General features: G+C 34.9%; 1 protein-coding gene across 1 annotated transcript in view; it reads left to right on the top strand.

Annotated features, from left to right (window-relative positions):
• The window catches only part of BRIP1 (BRCA1 interacting protein C-terminal helicase 1), a 179,296-nt gene that overhangs the window by 4,015 nt on the left and 159,732 nt on the right, over nt 1–15,549 (top strand). Inside the window, 4 exon segments of the mRNA XM_010861591.1 lie at nt 416–527; nt 2,288–2,461; nt 8,708–8,835; nt 10,614–10,733. Coding sequence (XP_010859893.1) covers nt 416–527; nt 2,288–2,461; nt 8,708–8,835; nt 10,614–10,733 — 534 coding nt within the window.

The raw sequence follows: 15,549 nt of genomic DNA, 5'->3' as shown, positions 1-15,549 counted from the left end.
AGTCTAACATAATTTTAGGGAGAGATATGAAGGAATCGGGGACTTCCCTGGTAGCTCCGTGGTAAAGAACCCACCTGCCAGTGCAGGAAACATGGGTTTGAAGCATGGTTTAGGGAGATCCCCTGGAGAAGGAAATGGCAACTCACTCCAGTATTCTTGCCTGGGAAATCCCATGGATAGAGGAGCCTGGCGGGCTGCAGTCCATAGTGTCGCAAAAGAGTCAGACATGACTTAGTGACTAAACAACAACAAATAAAGGAATAAATTCCAGATTTAACTAAATTCTAGTTCTCCTTGCTGCTGTTGCCATGTTCCCTGAACTGCATGCAACTTAGACTTCTTGTGGTTGTAAAGGAGAGAGACTTTAATGAAGTATGTTGTTTATTGATTTAAAAAATTGTTTTTGTGTTCATAGATTGTCAGAGGATTAAATAGTAAGCAGCACTGTTTATTGGAGAGCCCCACAGGGAGTGGGAAAAGCTTAGCCTTACTTTGTTCTGCTTTAGCATGGCAACAGTCTCTTAGTGGTAAGTAGTTGGTTGATATTTTCAAGTTGCTTATTGGGTCCTGAAAAAAATCCGATGAAGTACTTTTTACCCAGGATAATTCAACCATGTCCTAGCTAATTTAAATATTCTCTTTTAAGATATTTCTTTATAATCAGTTCTGGGTCTTCTAAGAGTTTGAGTTTAGCACAATGTGTTCATTTAATCCTAAAATAATTTTAAATGTAAGTTATTCCTTTATTTGATGATTCGGAGTATACTGTACATAAGAACCTTGGAATACTTAAAGAATGATTATGAAAATAATTAGAGGATAATTTGTATGTAAAAGATTCAAGAGATAGGGCTGACATGATTATATAGCATATACAAATAATTGCTTTTTAAAAATAAATCCTTTAATATTGTTGCTTATCTAATAACACTAGAAAATGGAATACATGAAAAATTCTAGTTGATCTTTCTACTTGTTTGGATGCCAGACAATTCTGTAGTAAGCAGAAGTTTATTGTAATATTGTTTTTATGGATTTGTATTATTTCCCATTGCTTTATTTGCTTACACATGTCACATTTACTAGCAAAAAGTAGCACTTAACTTTTGTGAAAAACTATTTTATATGATAAATCTGAAAGACAATATTGGATACATTTTAGGTACATAATTAGATGGCTTTGACCTAAAGTATTAGGAGAATTTTAAATTAACTGTGGATATGTATGTGTATGTATGTGTATATACGTGTGTGTATACACACACATACATATACATGTATATACACATACATGTTTTTTAAAAAAATATTTTTGCTACTGGTAAGACTATTAAAGATTAAAAGTAAATATTTTATAAGCTTTTGGTTGTCCACTTTGTTTCTTACTGATGTTTGTCTTTGGTGAAAATGTTAATGAAATTTTAATGGGAGACTCTGGAAAATGTATTTATGTAGTGCAGATGGGAAACTAATATCAGTACTGTATATAGAAAATAAAATACATTATTCAGATTTTTTAATATCTGAATTATATTCTTATACACTGTAGACACACATGCAAAACTATTGCAACTTTGTATTTAAGTAGTAAGAATTACCTGTTTAATTTGAATATTGACTTTAAACTTTTGATACAGATATCAAAAATGATATTATGAAACATGTTTTTTGAATTAGAAGTATAATGTGGGAATGATTTAACCCTTTTTTGTTTACATTATTATTTACCATATTGAACTTTCAAGTTCTTCAGTTAGGAAAATAGCAGTAATTAAGAATGTAAGTAATTAAGAATATGCTTTAGGTATACTTAGTGTTTTAATATATCTCAGTAGTGGTTGTGCCTCTGTTACATTATTAATCTTTGACTATTACTAGATTTTTCTAAATCATTTGTTAAATGATTAAGCTAAATTTGTTATTAGCTTCTCTCTGTATATTTCTGGCATATGTGTTTCTCTCCTGTCCTCATTCGATGTTGCAGATTGAGTGATCAGCTTGTCCAGATTTGCCAGGTAGTTTTCTGATTTTGGAGAAGGAAATGGCAACCCACTCCAGTACTCTTGCTTAAGAGAATCCCATGGACAGAGGAGCCTGGCGGGCTACAGTCCATGGGGTCGCCAAGAGTCAGACACGACTGAGCAACTTCACTTTCACTTTCTGATTTTAGCCCTGAAATTCTGAATCCTGGGAAATCTGCTAATCTTGGGCAAAAAAAGGGTGGTTGTGTGTGCTAGCTGTGAAGAAAGATGAATGTTTTTTTAATTGGAGATTCTTTCGTTTTTAGGGAAGCCAGTGGATGAAAGCTTAAGTAAGAAAACTGAAGTACCATTGTCATGTTGTTGTACATGCCATTCAAAGAACTCTGCAAACAGTGATGTGCATCAGCGAACTTCGAATCATTTCAGCAGTCCAAGTACACCACCTTCTGAAAGAAATGGCACTTTGTCAGGTTCTCAAGGTAGTTTATATTTTGCCTGGGTCTGTTGGTATCTGTGATAGGAGTGTTAATTATTGCTGTTATGATACCTAATGTAGATAAATTTGGTTAGCATAATTGGTTATGTATTTCCACCTGATTTCTCTGGAATTATTTTAAATAATACATAGAATGGTCAGAAATCCTTGAACTGTTTTCCTGGCCTAACTTTTAATTGATTCAAACATGTTGCTAACGTAAACCATTTTTAAAGAAGGCAAGGCAAAATTAATGATACTCAGAAACTGATGTTATTTGTAGGCAGTGTTATTAGTTATATGATAGAATTTTATAAAACATATTGATCTGTAAGCATAAGACAAAATCTAATTAGCCTCACTTATTCTTGGTAAGTTTGCCTGAACTTCTGAGACCAGTATCCTATCTGAGAATCAGCTATGTTTCAAGTATGATCCTTAAATGTGTGTGTGTTAGTCACTCAGTCGTGTCCTACTCTTTATGATCCCATGGACTGTAACCCACCAGGCTCCTCTGTCCATGGAATTCTCCAGGGAAGAATACTGGAGTGGGTTGCCATGCCCTTCTCTAGGAGATCTTTCTGACCCGGGGATCAAACCCAGGTCTCCTGCATTGCAGGCAGATCCTTTACCATTTGAGCTACCTAGGGAGTTCTTACTAGATTTAGTTAAGAGAAATATATTATCAATAACATAAGGTTATTAATTTAAAGATATTTCTTGTGCTTTGACTGTATGGAAAAGATGGATCATTATCTGCTGAAGTCAGAAACCTAGGGCACATCCTATACACTTTGCTCTTCCTTATTCTCCCATATAGATTTCTGTCTCCATTGATATCTCTTAGTCCAGACTGTCATCTCTTGTTTAGAGCATGTCATAACTCCTTTCCTGCTTTCACTCATGCCATTCCTTAACTAATGACAATCCATGGCTGGGAGAAAAGAGGTTGCCATGATTGACTTATGTCTAAACATTATCCACTTTCTAAAATCAAGGATGGATTCATCTTCCACTAAAGTACTTGACTGTAGAGGATGTTAGCTGCTTCAACTGAAGTGTGTTTCTGTTGGGAATGAGGACGAGGAAGTGGACTAGATACTGGAGAGGTGACCACTTGTGTTGTCTACAGGGTTTTGACTGTTAACTCTCTTGGCTTTCCTTCCATTCCTTCAAAGGGTCATGCTTTCTCCTTTGCATGTGTTAGCGTCTCTTCTGAATCAGGTTCCATCTTGTTTACTTGCTCTTCCTTTAGCTCTCAGCTTAAATAGCCTCTTTAAGGCAGCCATACTGCTCTTTCCATCGGATTAGATTTGGTTTCCCTGTTATATTCTGTCATTTCACTGTGTACCTCTCCTTCATAGCACTTGTTACAGCTTATATTATCCATGTGTTTGTGTGCATCTTTTATTAATCTCTGCGTCCCCTAGCAGACTGTATAGTCCATTAGATCAGGAACTATGTCAGTTTGCTCATCATTGCATAGCTAGCAGAGTGCCTAGCATATAGGTAGTAGTTAGATAAATACCTTTTGTATGAATGAATAGAATTGATTTTGAGCTAATTATAAGAACTCTGGCTTGTTTTATGTACAACCTGAATTTTTTTTTTTAAAAGATAGCTTTATTGAAATATACATGACATAACAAACTGTGTATATTTAAATGGTACATTTGGATGAGGTTTAACATAAGAGTATTTCCCTGAAACTTTCGCCAGCATTAAAATAGTGAATATTATCTGTCACCTTCAAAAGTTTACTCATGCTCTTGTGTTATTCCTCCTTCCCACCGCTAATTTATCCTCCCCAAACTCAGGTCTCCCACATTGCAGGTGGATTCTTTTACCGTCTGAGCCACAAGGGAAGCCCTGCAAACTGTTTATCCAGTCACTTGTTGTTGAATATTTGAGTTGTTACTAGTTTCGGGGCTGTTATTACAAATAAAGCTGTTAGGAACGTTTGTTTATAAGTCATTGTTATGGACATGTGTTTTTACTTTCCTGGGTAGTTATCTAGGAATGTAGTGACTGGATCACTTATGGTTAACTTTTTAAGAAACTTCAAAACTGTTTCCCAGAGTAGTTATGCCATTTTACATTCCTGCCATCAGTGTATGAGGATTCTCGTTTTTCTACATCCTTGCCGACAGTGGTTTGGTAATCTTTTTAGCCATTCTAATAAGCTTATTGTTGCTGTTCAGTCACTGTCACGTCCACCTCTTTGTGACACCATGGACTGCAGCACACCAGGCTCCTGTGCCCTCTGCTATCTCCTGAAGTTTGCTCAAATTCGTGTCTGTTGAGTTGGTGATGCCATCTAGCCATCTCATCCTCTGCTGCCCCTTCTCCTTTTGCCTTCAGTCTTTCCCAGCATCACTCTTATAAGCTTCTAGTGGTATCTTATTGTGGTTTTATTTCACATTTCCCTAATGACTTGTGATGTTGAGCATCTTTTCATGTGCTTATTAGCCATTTATATATCTTCTTTGATGAACTGTTGAAATCTTTTGCTTGTTTATTGTTTTCTCCTTATCGTTAAGTTTTAAGAGACCTGGCGTGCTGTGATTCATGGGGTCGCAAAGAGTTGGACACAACTGAGCGACTGATCTGATCTGATACATTTTTGAGTACAAGTTTATTTTTTTAATCAAATTTAGGTTTTACTTTTAGGTCTAAGGGTTAATTTTTGTATATGGTGTGAGTGTGGATTCAAGTTCATTTATTTGGCATATGAGTATCTAATTGTTCAGCACCATTTATCAAAAAGGCTGTTCTTTATCTGCTGCATTGCTTTTTTAACTTCGTAAAAAATCAATTTTCAATATGTATGTAACTTGAATTTTAATATAGTTGTGAGTTAGAGTTATTTAGAATAATCTTTTCAAGGATCAGATGGGGTAAATCTGGGTTATATTCTGATACTGTCTTTATATTTTTAAGTAAATTCTTTAGAAATATGTAACTTAAATATAGAAAAGCACACAGAATTCTAAGTGTATAGCTTGATGAATTTTCCCAGAGTAATTACACTCATGTAACTACCACCTAGATGAAAAATAGGACATAGCCAACGCCCCAGTGGCACTTCTCATGTTCTTTTCCACTTGGTATTCTTTCTCATTATAGGTAGTTGCTATTTTCCCTATGTCATCATTGATGAGTTTTGCTTCTTCATAGAAATGGAACTATATTTGTACTCTTGTGTCTGTCAACTTTTGCCTAAAATATTTCTGAGATTCATTTGGGTTGTTGCATAAAGTAGTGGTTTTTATAGCTTTATTTTATGGTATATAATAGATTATATGCCGTAATTTATTAATTCATTCTACAATTGTTAGACATTTGGATGGGTTCTTATTTTGGTTATTGATCTTTTATGAGTATTCTTATTCTTTCTGGTACAGATAGGTAAATATTTTCTATTAGATATATAGCTTGGAATAGAATTGCTACTTGTGGTGTATATGATTATGTTGAGCTATAGTAGATAATGCCAACATTTTCCAAATGACTGAACCAATTTTGCACCCCTTTGCCCTACATCTAGTAGTATGTGGAAGTTATGTTGTTCAGCATTCTTGTTAGCACTGGATATTTGAGTCTTTTTAAATTTTAGCCATTCTGGTTCCTTTGTGGTGTTCTTGTGAGTGAGTTTTAATTGATATTTCTCTGGTAACTAATGAGATTGAGTGTCTTTTAATGTATTTATTGGTCATTTGAATATCCATCCTCTTTAGTGAACTACCCCTTCAAGTGTTTGCCCATTTTTCTGTTGGGTTGTTTCTTACTGATTTCCAGGATTTGTTGTTGTTTTAAATACATTCTGAATATACTTAATTTCTTTATAACCTTTTATTTTAAAGATTTAACAACGTTGGTAAGCTTCTTGCAAACTCCCCCACTATAAAGACCAGGGAGATAAGCCTTTTTGTATATGCATATGATATGATTTTTTTTCATGAATTGGAGTTAATCATATTTGACACATGGCAGTTTAGTTTTTCTAAAACTGGATTATTGTTTTTGGTAGATATTCCATACCCTTTAATGAGTCCTACGAATTTGCCCCTTGGTTTATTTGGGGAAGGGAGTAGCAAGCTACTCTAGTCTTCTTGCCTGGAAAATTCCATGGACAGAGGCGCCTGGAGGGCTACAGTCCATGGGGTTGCAAAGAATTGGACACGACTGAGCGGCTAACACTTCCTTGGCATTGGCACTTCTACCATTTTGAATAGGATAATTCTTTGTTGTAGATAATTCTGTCCTGCACATTGTGGAATGTTTAGAAGCATCTCTCAGGCCTCAACCCACTAGATGCCAGTAGTACTCACCCTCCTCCCATCTTGTGACAATCAAAAATCTCCAGATGTTGCCTAATGTCCCTGGGGTCTAGGGTGGGATTGTTAAAACTAGCCCAGTTAAGAGTCACTGATCTAGATTTGTTTGTGGTTATTTTACTAGTTTGCCAGGAAATTGTAGAGCTCAAAATTACATGTGTTTTCTAAAATATGTATGGGAATATAAAGGACTAAGAAGAGCCAAGACAGTTTTCAGGAAGCAGGTTGAGGTGAGAGGACGTGATCTGTGAGATATCCTGATTCGTTATATGTATATGGCTATAATAATTAAAACAGCATGGTATTAGCATAGTGGAAAATAGTGGAGAACCCAAATTCCATTCTACATGTATGCTGAAACTTGATTTTTTTAATAGAAGTGCTTTTGTAGAGCAGAGGGCACAGGGGTTTTCCCATAAGTAGTGAAGCCTCAATCATGTCTGACTCTGCAACCCCATGGACTGCAGCCTGCCAGGCTCCTCTGTCCATGGGATTTTCCAGGCAAGAATACTGTAGTGGGTTGCCATTTGACTATTAAATATCCGTAGGAAAAAATTAAAATTGGAGTCCTACTTTACTCTATACACAAAAACTCATGCCAGGTAGATTAAAGACCTAGGTATGAAAGGCAAAACTGTTAAGATTTTAGAATATAATGGGTTTCAAACTGTGTTCCCAAGAGCCTAAGGAAGAAACATAGCATATAGGGAGAAGGGGACAATGGATCAGCTTAGAAATCCTAAGCAATATTTCTTTAAAAAATATAGTCCTCCTCAGAAAAAGCTTGAAAACCAGTGCTGCGTGGCACAGATTCACTTCTATGTTTGTGCAAACTCAAACTTCTTTTTTTGAAAATGGATTGGACCTGCTGCTCATAGGGCTTTCTCCCCTTAATAGTCTGTAAATTGTATAAGGCCAGGAACTTTTTTCTTCATTGTTGTCCATGGTGTCTGGAATTGTATGGACTCAATATAATAAATGCTTAAATAAATGAATTGAAACTCTGGAAGTGGAGGGAATGTGTAGAGAAGAGCACAGAGTAAGGAAGGTATTTTTAAGAACTCTCATGTTCTAGGGAAAGGGAGAAACCACTGTATAGAACAGTTAAGAACTGTGTTACAGAAATTAAGGAGAAAGGAAATGTGTTTGTTATGTTCCAAGAAGACAGAGTGTTATGTTTGGCTGTATGCCTAGAGGTTATACATATGGATTTTGGAGTCAGACAGCGGGAGTCAAGTCACATGCAGGCCTTGCTTTTTACTTGCCATATGATATGAGCATGTTACTTGACTTCTTTTAAAACCTAGTGCTCACATTTATAAAATGGGGATCATATTTGGTAATTAAGAGGTCACTGATAAACGAGATTGAGCTTTCAGGATTGTGGAATTAAAAAACAGATTTTAGGAGCTTGATTCTACTGTGTTTTTAGCCTGAAGATCATAGAGAATTTTAGTAGAAAAGAAACATTAAATAAGGCACTGTAAATAAAGATTTTTATACAGATGAAAAGTTTTTGAGAGACTCTTAAAGTTATATTTTTTAAGCCACATTATTGGAAGTGGTCTACAAAAGCATAAACCTATTAAATATCAAGGCTGGACTTTTCCTCTTGAGAACATTTCTTACAATGTTTGCTCTTTGTTAAGTAAATTCAGTGATAAATAACTGATTTTAAAGATGTTTAGCATTTCATATTTTAAAGTATGTTTTGAAGTTATTAGAAATGTCAACATCTTTTTAAAAATTGAAGTGTACTTTATTTACAATATTATATTAGTTTCAGATGTACAGCATAGTGATTCAGTATTTTTACAGATTAAAATCTTACATCCCAACTCCAGTTTTTTTTCCTGGAAAAATTGACTAAATGTAATCTACTTACGCTAATTTTTTATGACTTCTTATATAAGACTCTCCTGAAAAAACTACACTGGCTGCAAAGCTATCTGCTAAGAAGCAGGCATCTATGTACAGAGACGAAAATGATGATTTTCAAGTAGAGAAGAAAAGAATTCGACCCTTGGAAACTGCACAGCAGGTAAACAGTCTTGGCAGTGAAATAATCCCATTAGTTATGGCTGAACAAGGTAGTCAAGTATCAGTCGTTTTCAGTGGCATGTGAAGAGATTAGTTGGATAGTGTCAGATATAAATTTAACGATCAGTTACTGTAATTTCATTTTATATATTTATTCATTACAAAGGAGCTTGTTATAGTAGATTATTCATAGTAGCATGTCATTAAAGTGAAACTGAATGATGCTTATTTATATTTAAGAAATTTGATAGTAAAACATTTACTTATGGCATGTTATAGTAATAGAGTTACTTTGTACTTTTAACTGCTCTGTTTTTAATCTAACAATGGTGTTTTCTTTTGGCCAAAATACCTCTGATACAAGTATTTAGGTCAGATATTTTTAATATTGATAGTTTTAATGTAATGATAAGGATTACTGTTATTTATTGAGTTTTTATTATGAATAATTATAAAATGTTTATTTTTAAAGACCAAAATTACTAGAAGTTTTAAATGAAATATACTTTTAATAGGTGAATAGAGTTCATGGCGTTGAACTCTTATATTTTCTCATAGAGTTCATAGCATTGAGGTAGGGAGACTGGACTTTAATAGATTCAGTTACAAATAAAGATTATTTATTAATTAGCATGTCATTGTAGATAATTGTGTATTTTTAATTGAATATTCTCAAAAAATGTTTGCATTTTTATATAGTTTGTTCCATGTATAATCCTAACTTCCATAATTAAACCTTGTTTTTAGAAATAGAATAAATCCATTTTCTAGTTTTATATTTGGAAAAGTCCTAATTACAAATGAAGTGTGAATCTTTAAAAATTTTTACCAGTGGGACTTCCCAGGCAGTCCAGTGGTTAAGATTCTGTGCTTCCATTACAGGGGGCATGGGTTTGATCCCTGGTTGAGGAACTAAGATTCCCACATGCTGTATGGTGTGGCAAAATAATAATAATAATAAATTGTATTTAAAAAAAAATTTTACCAGCAAAATGTGTACTTACAGTTGGATGTTGTGAAGTAGGGTTCAAAGTACAACATTTATTCCCTGATTTCATTGGCTTTCATTTCTTTTTTGATAGTAGTGAATTATTAGTAGAAATGCTTTTTTTCCCCTTCATAGTTTGAGTACATAGGTTTTTGGGAAGTAAGAAAAAGCACATGTAGTTTGGAAAGAAAACAGTGGTATTTATAAAAAAAAATTAGTCAAATACAGTTTGGATTGTTAGTTATCTAACAAGTAATATAATAATAGTAATCAAATAATTTATTCTATCATGTAGGAAATAATGAATATTTACATTCAAATTTTTTATTCTGTGTTTTTTTTTTAATTTAGAATAAGCTTTTCATGTTTAATTTTCAAATTGGATATGTAGTTGGACTTGGTATAATGCTATTCTTGGTGTCCATATGGTGGGACTATTTTGTGGGAAGATCATTTTACAATGCAGAGTTTTGATACATCACTAATTAAAGCTATTTTGGTTGGAATTTGAGAGATATTACTGTATTCTGTTTTATTTAAGTCTTGTAATAAAGTGCCTATTTGTTAGAAATTTGATTGTTATGGGGGAGCCTGGTGGGCTGCCATCTATGGGGTCGCACAGAGTTGGACATGACTGAAGTGACTTAGCAGCAGCAGCAGCAGTTAGAAATAGTCATTTTTTTTTTTTTAATGCTTAAAGCGCACACTATAGCTGTTTTGATCTTTGAGAACAACTAGCCTCATCAAACTTTTAGTTTACAATAAACTTCAATTTGGTTCTGTATTTACAGATCAGAAAACGTCATTGTTTTGAGAAGGAGGTACATCATTTGGATGCAAAAGTTGCTTCAGAAAAGACCACAAAACTCAACTCTCCATTAGGAAAGATAAACTCCATTTCTCCACAGAATGTATGTATTTATGACATTGTTCAGTTTAAAGAAGGCAAATGTGGTATTTGTTAATGCATTTTTGAAAAAGAGAAAGACTATATAATCAAGAGTAGAGAAAAACTCAGAAGTCTTAAGTGCTGTTGCATGTCTACTGCTGTGAGAAATGGGAAACCTGTGCTCTTTGTGCCCGTTTCTTCACTTATAAAATAAGAGAATTGGACTGAGATGAGCTGTGAAAAGGTTTTTTTTCCCCCCCGTCTTGTACATTCTAATGTTTGTGAATTCCACTTCCTAAATTTCTTTCAGTGTTCTTAGGGCATCAGTTCTCAAGGATTAGGCCAGGGAACTCTGGAGATTCCTGAGATTGTTTTTAGGCAGTCTGTGGGGTCAGAAGTACTTTCATAGTGATGTTAAGATGTTACTTACCTTTTTTTTTTTAAACTGTCTTCAGTGTTTGCATTGATGGTGCAAAAGTGAAGACTGGTAAAACTCTGATGCTTTAGCACGATCAAGATAGTGGCACCAACTTGTGTTAATAGTAATTTTCTTCTCTGTCATTAATGCATAATTAAGAAAAGCCAGTTTCACTTAAGAATGTCCTTGATGAAGTAGTAAAAGTTACTAATTTTATTAAATTTTTCACCTTTAAGATTTTAATTCTGGGTTAAGAATAGTTTTTGTAAAACACTTTGACATTCAGGAGTAGAATGGTTATCTTAAAGAAAAACAATTGTAAAATAGTTTGAATTGTGAGCTGAACTAGTCACGTTTTTCACAGAACATTGTTTTTACTTCAAAAAATAACTGACAGACTGTGGTGATGCTTGAAAATAAAGTGAGCCTGATAAAATTTGACCTTTCAAGTGAAAAATCAGAATTTGAAAAATTGTATATACCACTGTGAGGTTAACAGTTTTCTGATACTTAAAATACTTTTTTCTGATGATATTTATTTGTAGTGATATTATGTATGTGACTTTTTGATATTATATAATGAAATATGTTAACATTTATTTATAAGATCTGTAAAATCAGTATACCAAATGTTTTCAAAATGACATGTTTATGATATTACAAAATGATGCCTGGAAAAGATTCATCCAAATGCAAGACAGACCAATGGACATTTTTCTTCTCACCATCCTTAGGCAATGACAGATTTTTTTTTTTTTTTTTTTCAGTCACTATTGGCTAGTTTTCATTGCCATAATTTTATTTGAATGGAATCATGCTTGGTAATTTTTTTATTGAATTCCAAATATTGTGAATTTTCCCTTGCTAAATACTGGGTATTGTATTTCTACAAACCCTCTTGACTTTTTTTCTGGGATGCAGTTATTACTTGGAATCAGCTTGATCCTTTTGGGTCTTGCTTTTAGGATGTGTTAGGGAGGACTTGATCAGGGTTTAGTTTTGGGCTACCTCAGTAGAGGCTGGCTCCTTTTGAGTCCTCTACCTAATCATGCTTCATGAATTAAGACGTTTTCTAGCCTAGCTGGTGGGAACGGGCACTGTTCCATGCTCTACGTGAGTGTCTCATTTCAGGTGGTTCTTGGCCGCTGTCTTAGATTGTCTCCTCATTGGTGTGTGCTGATCAGTACTCTACTAGATACTTGAGAGGTCCTTCTGCAGACCTCTGGAGTTCATTCTCTGTGCAGCTCTCTCCTTTCTGGTATTCTTATCTCAGAACTTTATTGATCTCCCTGAACTCTCAGCGATATCTCTTCAGGTTGAGTTTTCTGGGCTGTATCTGGGTTTCCCTTCCTGGTGCCACAGCCTGGAGACTCTCAGCACAACAAGCTGAAACAATCATAAGGCTTAATCTCCTTTGTTTCCCATCCCTCAGGGATAACTCTTCCTTACCGGATGTCCTGTATCTTAAAACTATTGTTTCATATAGCCTGTATTTTTTGTTGTTGTTGTTCAGGTAAGGGATGAAACAAGTCATTGACAAATTCCAAAAGTGTTTAGATGGCTTATAAAGCTCCTGTTTACTTGTACAGACTTTAAGCCTTTATAAACTTTTTGCATTCTTTTTCTCTTTCTCCTCCTTCCCACTCTGTTTTGACTGACTTGTAATTCTTCAGGAAGCCTTCCTTGGTGTTTCCAGTTTTGAGTTAGATTCTCATCTGGAATGTTCCTTGTATTTCTCAGTTTTTGACACTTATTACTCTTCATATCTTCTCCACCTGCTCTGAGTTCAGTTACAGACAACACCAGGTTCCCTAGTAAACTGAGGCCTCCTTGAAGACTGTGAGTGCTTTATTCATTTCTGTTTCAAGCACCTAAGCTCGTGCCAGGAACCTAGTTGTAGACTGAGTGAATCCATACCGTAATCCCTGCCCTCAAAGAGCCTTCTTTTAAATTCTTGAAAATACTAAGTTGGGGTGGGGGGAAATTGTCAGTTATCTTCAGAGAAGCCTTGTTGGGAGAAGTTGTCTCAGTCAATAATAATATATGCTTTGTGTTTGTCTCTGCCAATGTTTCCTTGCTCATTTTCTTTCATAGTACCTTATTGTCTTCATAGCCCTTACTGTTTGAATTTATTACTCTACTTGTTTATTATGTGTTTGTCCTGTTAGAATGTAATGTCAATCTTTTTCACAAGTATCTCTGGTACTGAGGATTAGCATATGGCATATATTTAGCCTGTGGCATATATATTTGTTGGTAGAATCTTACTGAATTCTTATGATGACTGTGAGGCAGGTACTATTGTTATTCTCATCTTATAGATAAGGAAACTGAGAAGTAATTTGCCTAAGGTCACAAAGCAGAAAATTGTGGAGTTATTATATCCTACCTAAGCAATCTGATGCTCTGGCAGATGCTCTAATTACTTTATTATACATTCTCTAAAATGCCTCTCAGAAATTCTGGAGCTATCTAAACAGTATTCTAACATCAAGATAAGGAAAAAATTATATAGAAGCCTAAAGCAGAAAGAAATCAAGTCTAGAGTAAGCTATGATTGGATAATAGCTAAAGTGAAATAGAGAGTGATTTTACTTTTAATTTCATTTTGGTTTTTTTAAAGACAGTGGACTCAAATCAGACAGTCTGGGTTTTAATCACAGTTCTGCTCTTTACTACTTTTGTAACCTTGATTAAGTTTTTAAACTATTGCTACTTCAGTTTCTCATTTGTTAAATGGGTATAGTATTTGTCTTATAAAGCTGCTAGAGGATTAAACAATTTAATACTTATAAAGTGCTTAGACTGTACCTGGCATATCTTGATGCTTATTAAGTGGTTCAGTTCAGTTCAGTGCAGTTCAATCGCTCAGTCGTGTCCGACTCTTTGCGACCCCATGAATCCCAGCACGCCAGGCCTCCCTGTCCATCACCATCTCCCGGAGTTCACTCAAACTCACGTCCATCGAGTCGGTGATGCCATCCAGCCATCTCATCCTCTGTCGTCCCCTTCTCCTCCTGCCCCCAATCCCTCCCAGCATCAGAGTCTTTTCCAATGAGTCAACTCTTCACATGAGGCGGCCAAAGTACTGGAGTTTCAGCTTTAGCATCATTCCTTCCAAAGAAATCCCAGGGCTAACCTTCAGAATGGACTGGTTGGATCTCCTTGCAGTCCAAGGGACTCTGAAGAGTCTTCTCCAACACCACGGTTCAAAAGCATCAATTGTTCGGCGCTCGGCTTTCTTCACAGTCCAACTCTTGCATCCATACATTAAGTGGCAGGTGGTAGTAAAAGTAGCTGCAGCAGCAGTAGTAGTAGCAGCATAGTTGTATATTTTTATGCTGCTGATAAAAGCTATTATACTGGTTAATAATATAAATTTTTAAAGTTAGGTTTATAATTAATTATCTTAATTTGTGTTGATGATGTTTACGACTCAACCTGTTTAGAATTTAGGTTGCTTGACCAAGAAGAACTACCATTGTCCTGGCCGAGTAATTTTAAACTTAATTTTAAACTAAGTTCTTAGATTGATTTCTTGTTTTGGTTGTGTACTATGTTGATCATGTATTATGATCTCATTGGCAAAGTATAATTGTATCAATTCATGTGTATTTGTATTTTTATATCAGGTATTTTTTTAAAACCAGAAATTATAGATTTTCTTTCTTGGGTTTAGCTGATATAACTCTGCATTACCTTAGAAATGGAGTATTTTTCATAGGTGGGTGATTTATTATCCGTACTGTTAAAGACATGGGTTTCTGGCAATCTTCTTGTAAGTTTGAAGATTTATTGAACAAGCTAAATCTCAACTAACTCTAGTAACTCAAATGATAACATTTCACTAGTGACTTTTTACTTGTAAGAAGACATACGGGATACTTGCCATACTAATTAAGCATGCATACAGTAAATTTATCAGACAGCAGAGTACTTTTGCAATGACAGAAAAGACCATATGGCTAAGCTCTAATATTTGTTCTCTTTTTTGCTAGTCTATACTGAAAAGCATGAATGTATAAAGTAACTTTATGAAAAACCCCACAAATACTTATGTAAAATGATCTATTATTTTCAATATTTTTTTCTTAACAAAGATAGAGTAAGCCGTTGCAATAGAAGCATAATTAGTACAAAATGTAAAGTTTTAGCTAATGTGAATGTTTCTTTCTTTTATACTTTAGTAAATTGTTAGAGAAGGCAATGGCAACCCACTTCAGTACTCTTGCCTGGAAAATCCCATGGACAGAGGAGCCTGGTAGGCTGCAGTCCATGGGGTCGTGAAGAGTCGGACACGACTGAGTGACTTCACTTTCACTTTTCACTTTCATGCATTGGAGAAGGAAATGGCAACCCACTCCAGTGTTCTTGCCTGGAGAATCCCAGGGACGGGGGAGCCTGGTGGGCTGCCGTCTAT

This window comes from Bison bison, unplaced genomic scaffold (assembly GCF_000754665.1).
Source record: "Bison bison bison isolate TAMUID 2011002044 unplaced genomic scaffold, Bison_UMD1.0 scf7180017864472, whole genome shotgun sequence".
Taxonomy (NCBI): Eukaryota; Metazoa; Chordata; class Mammalia; order Artiodactyla; family Bovidae; genus Bison; species Bison bison.
The sequence above is the reverse complement of the archived record's forward strand: the minus strand, read 5'-3'. Positions and strand labels throughout refer to the sequence as shown.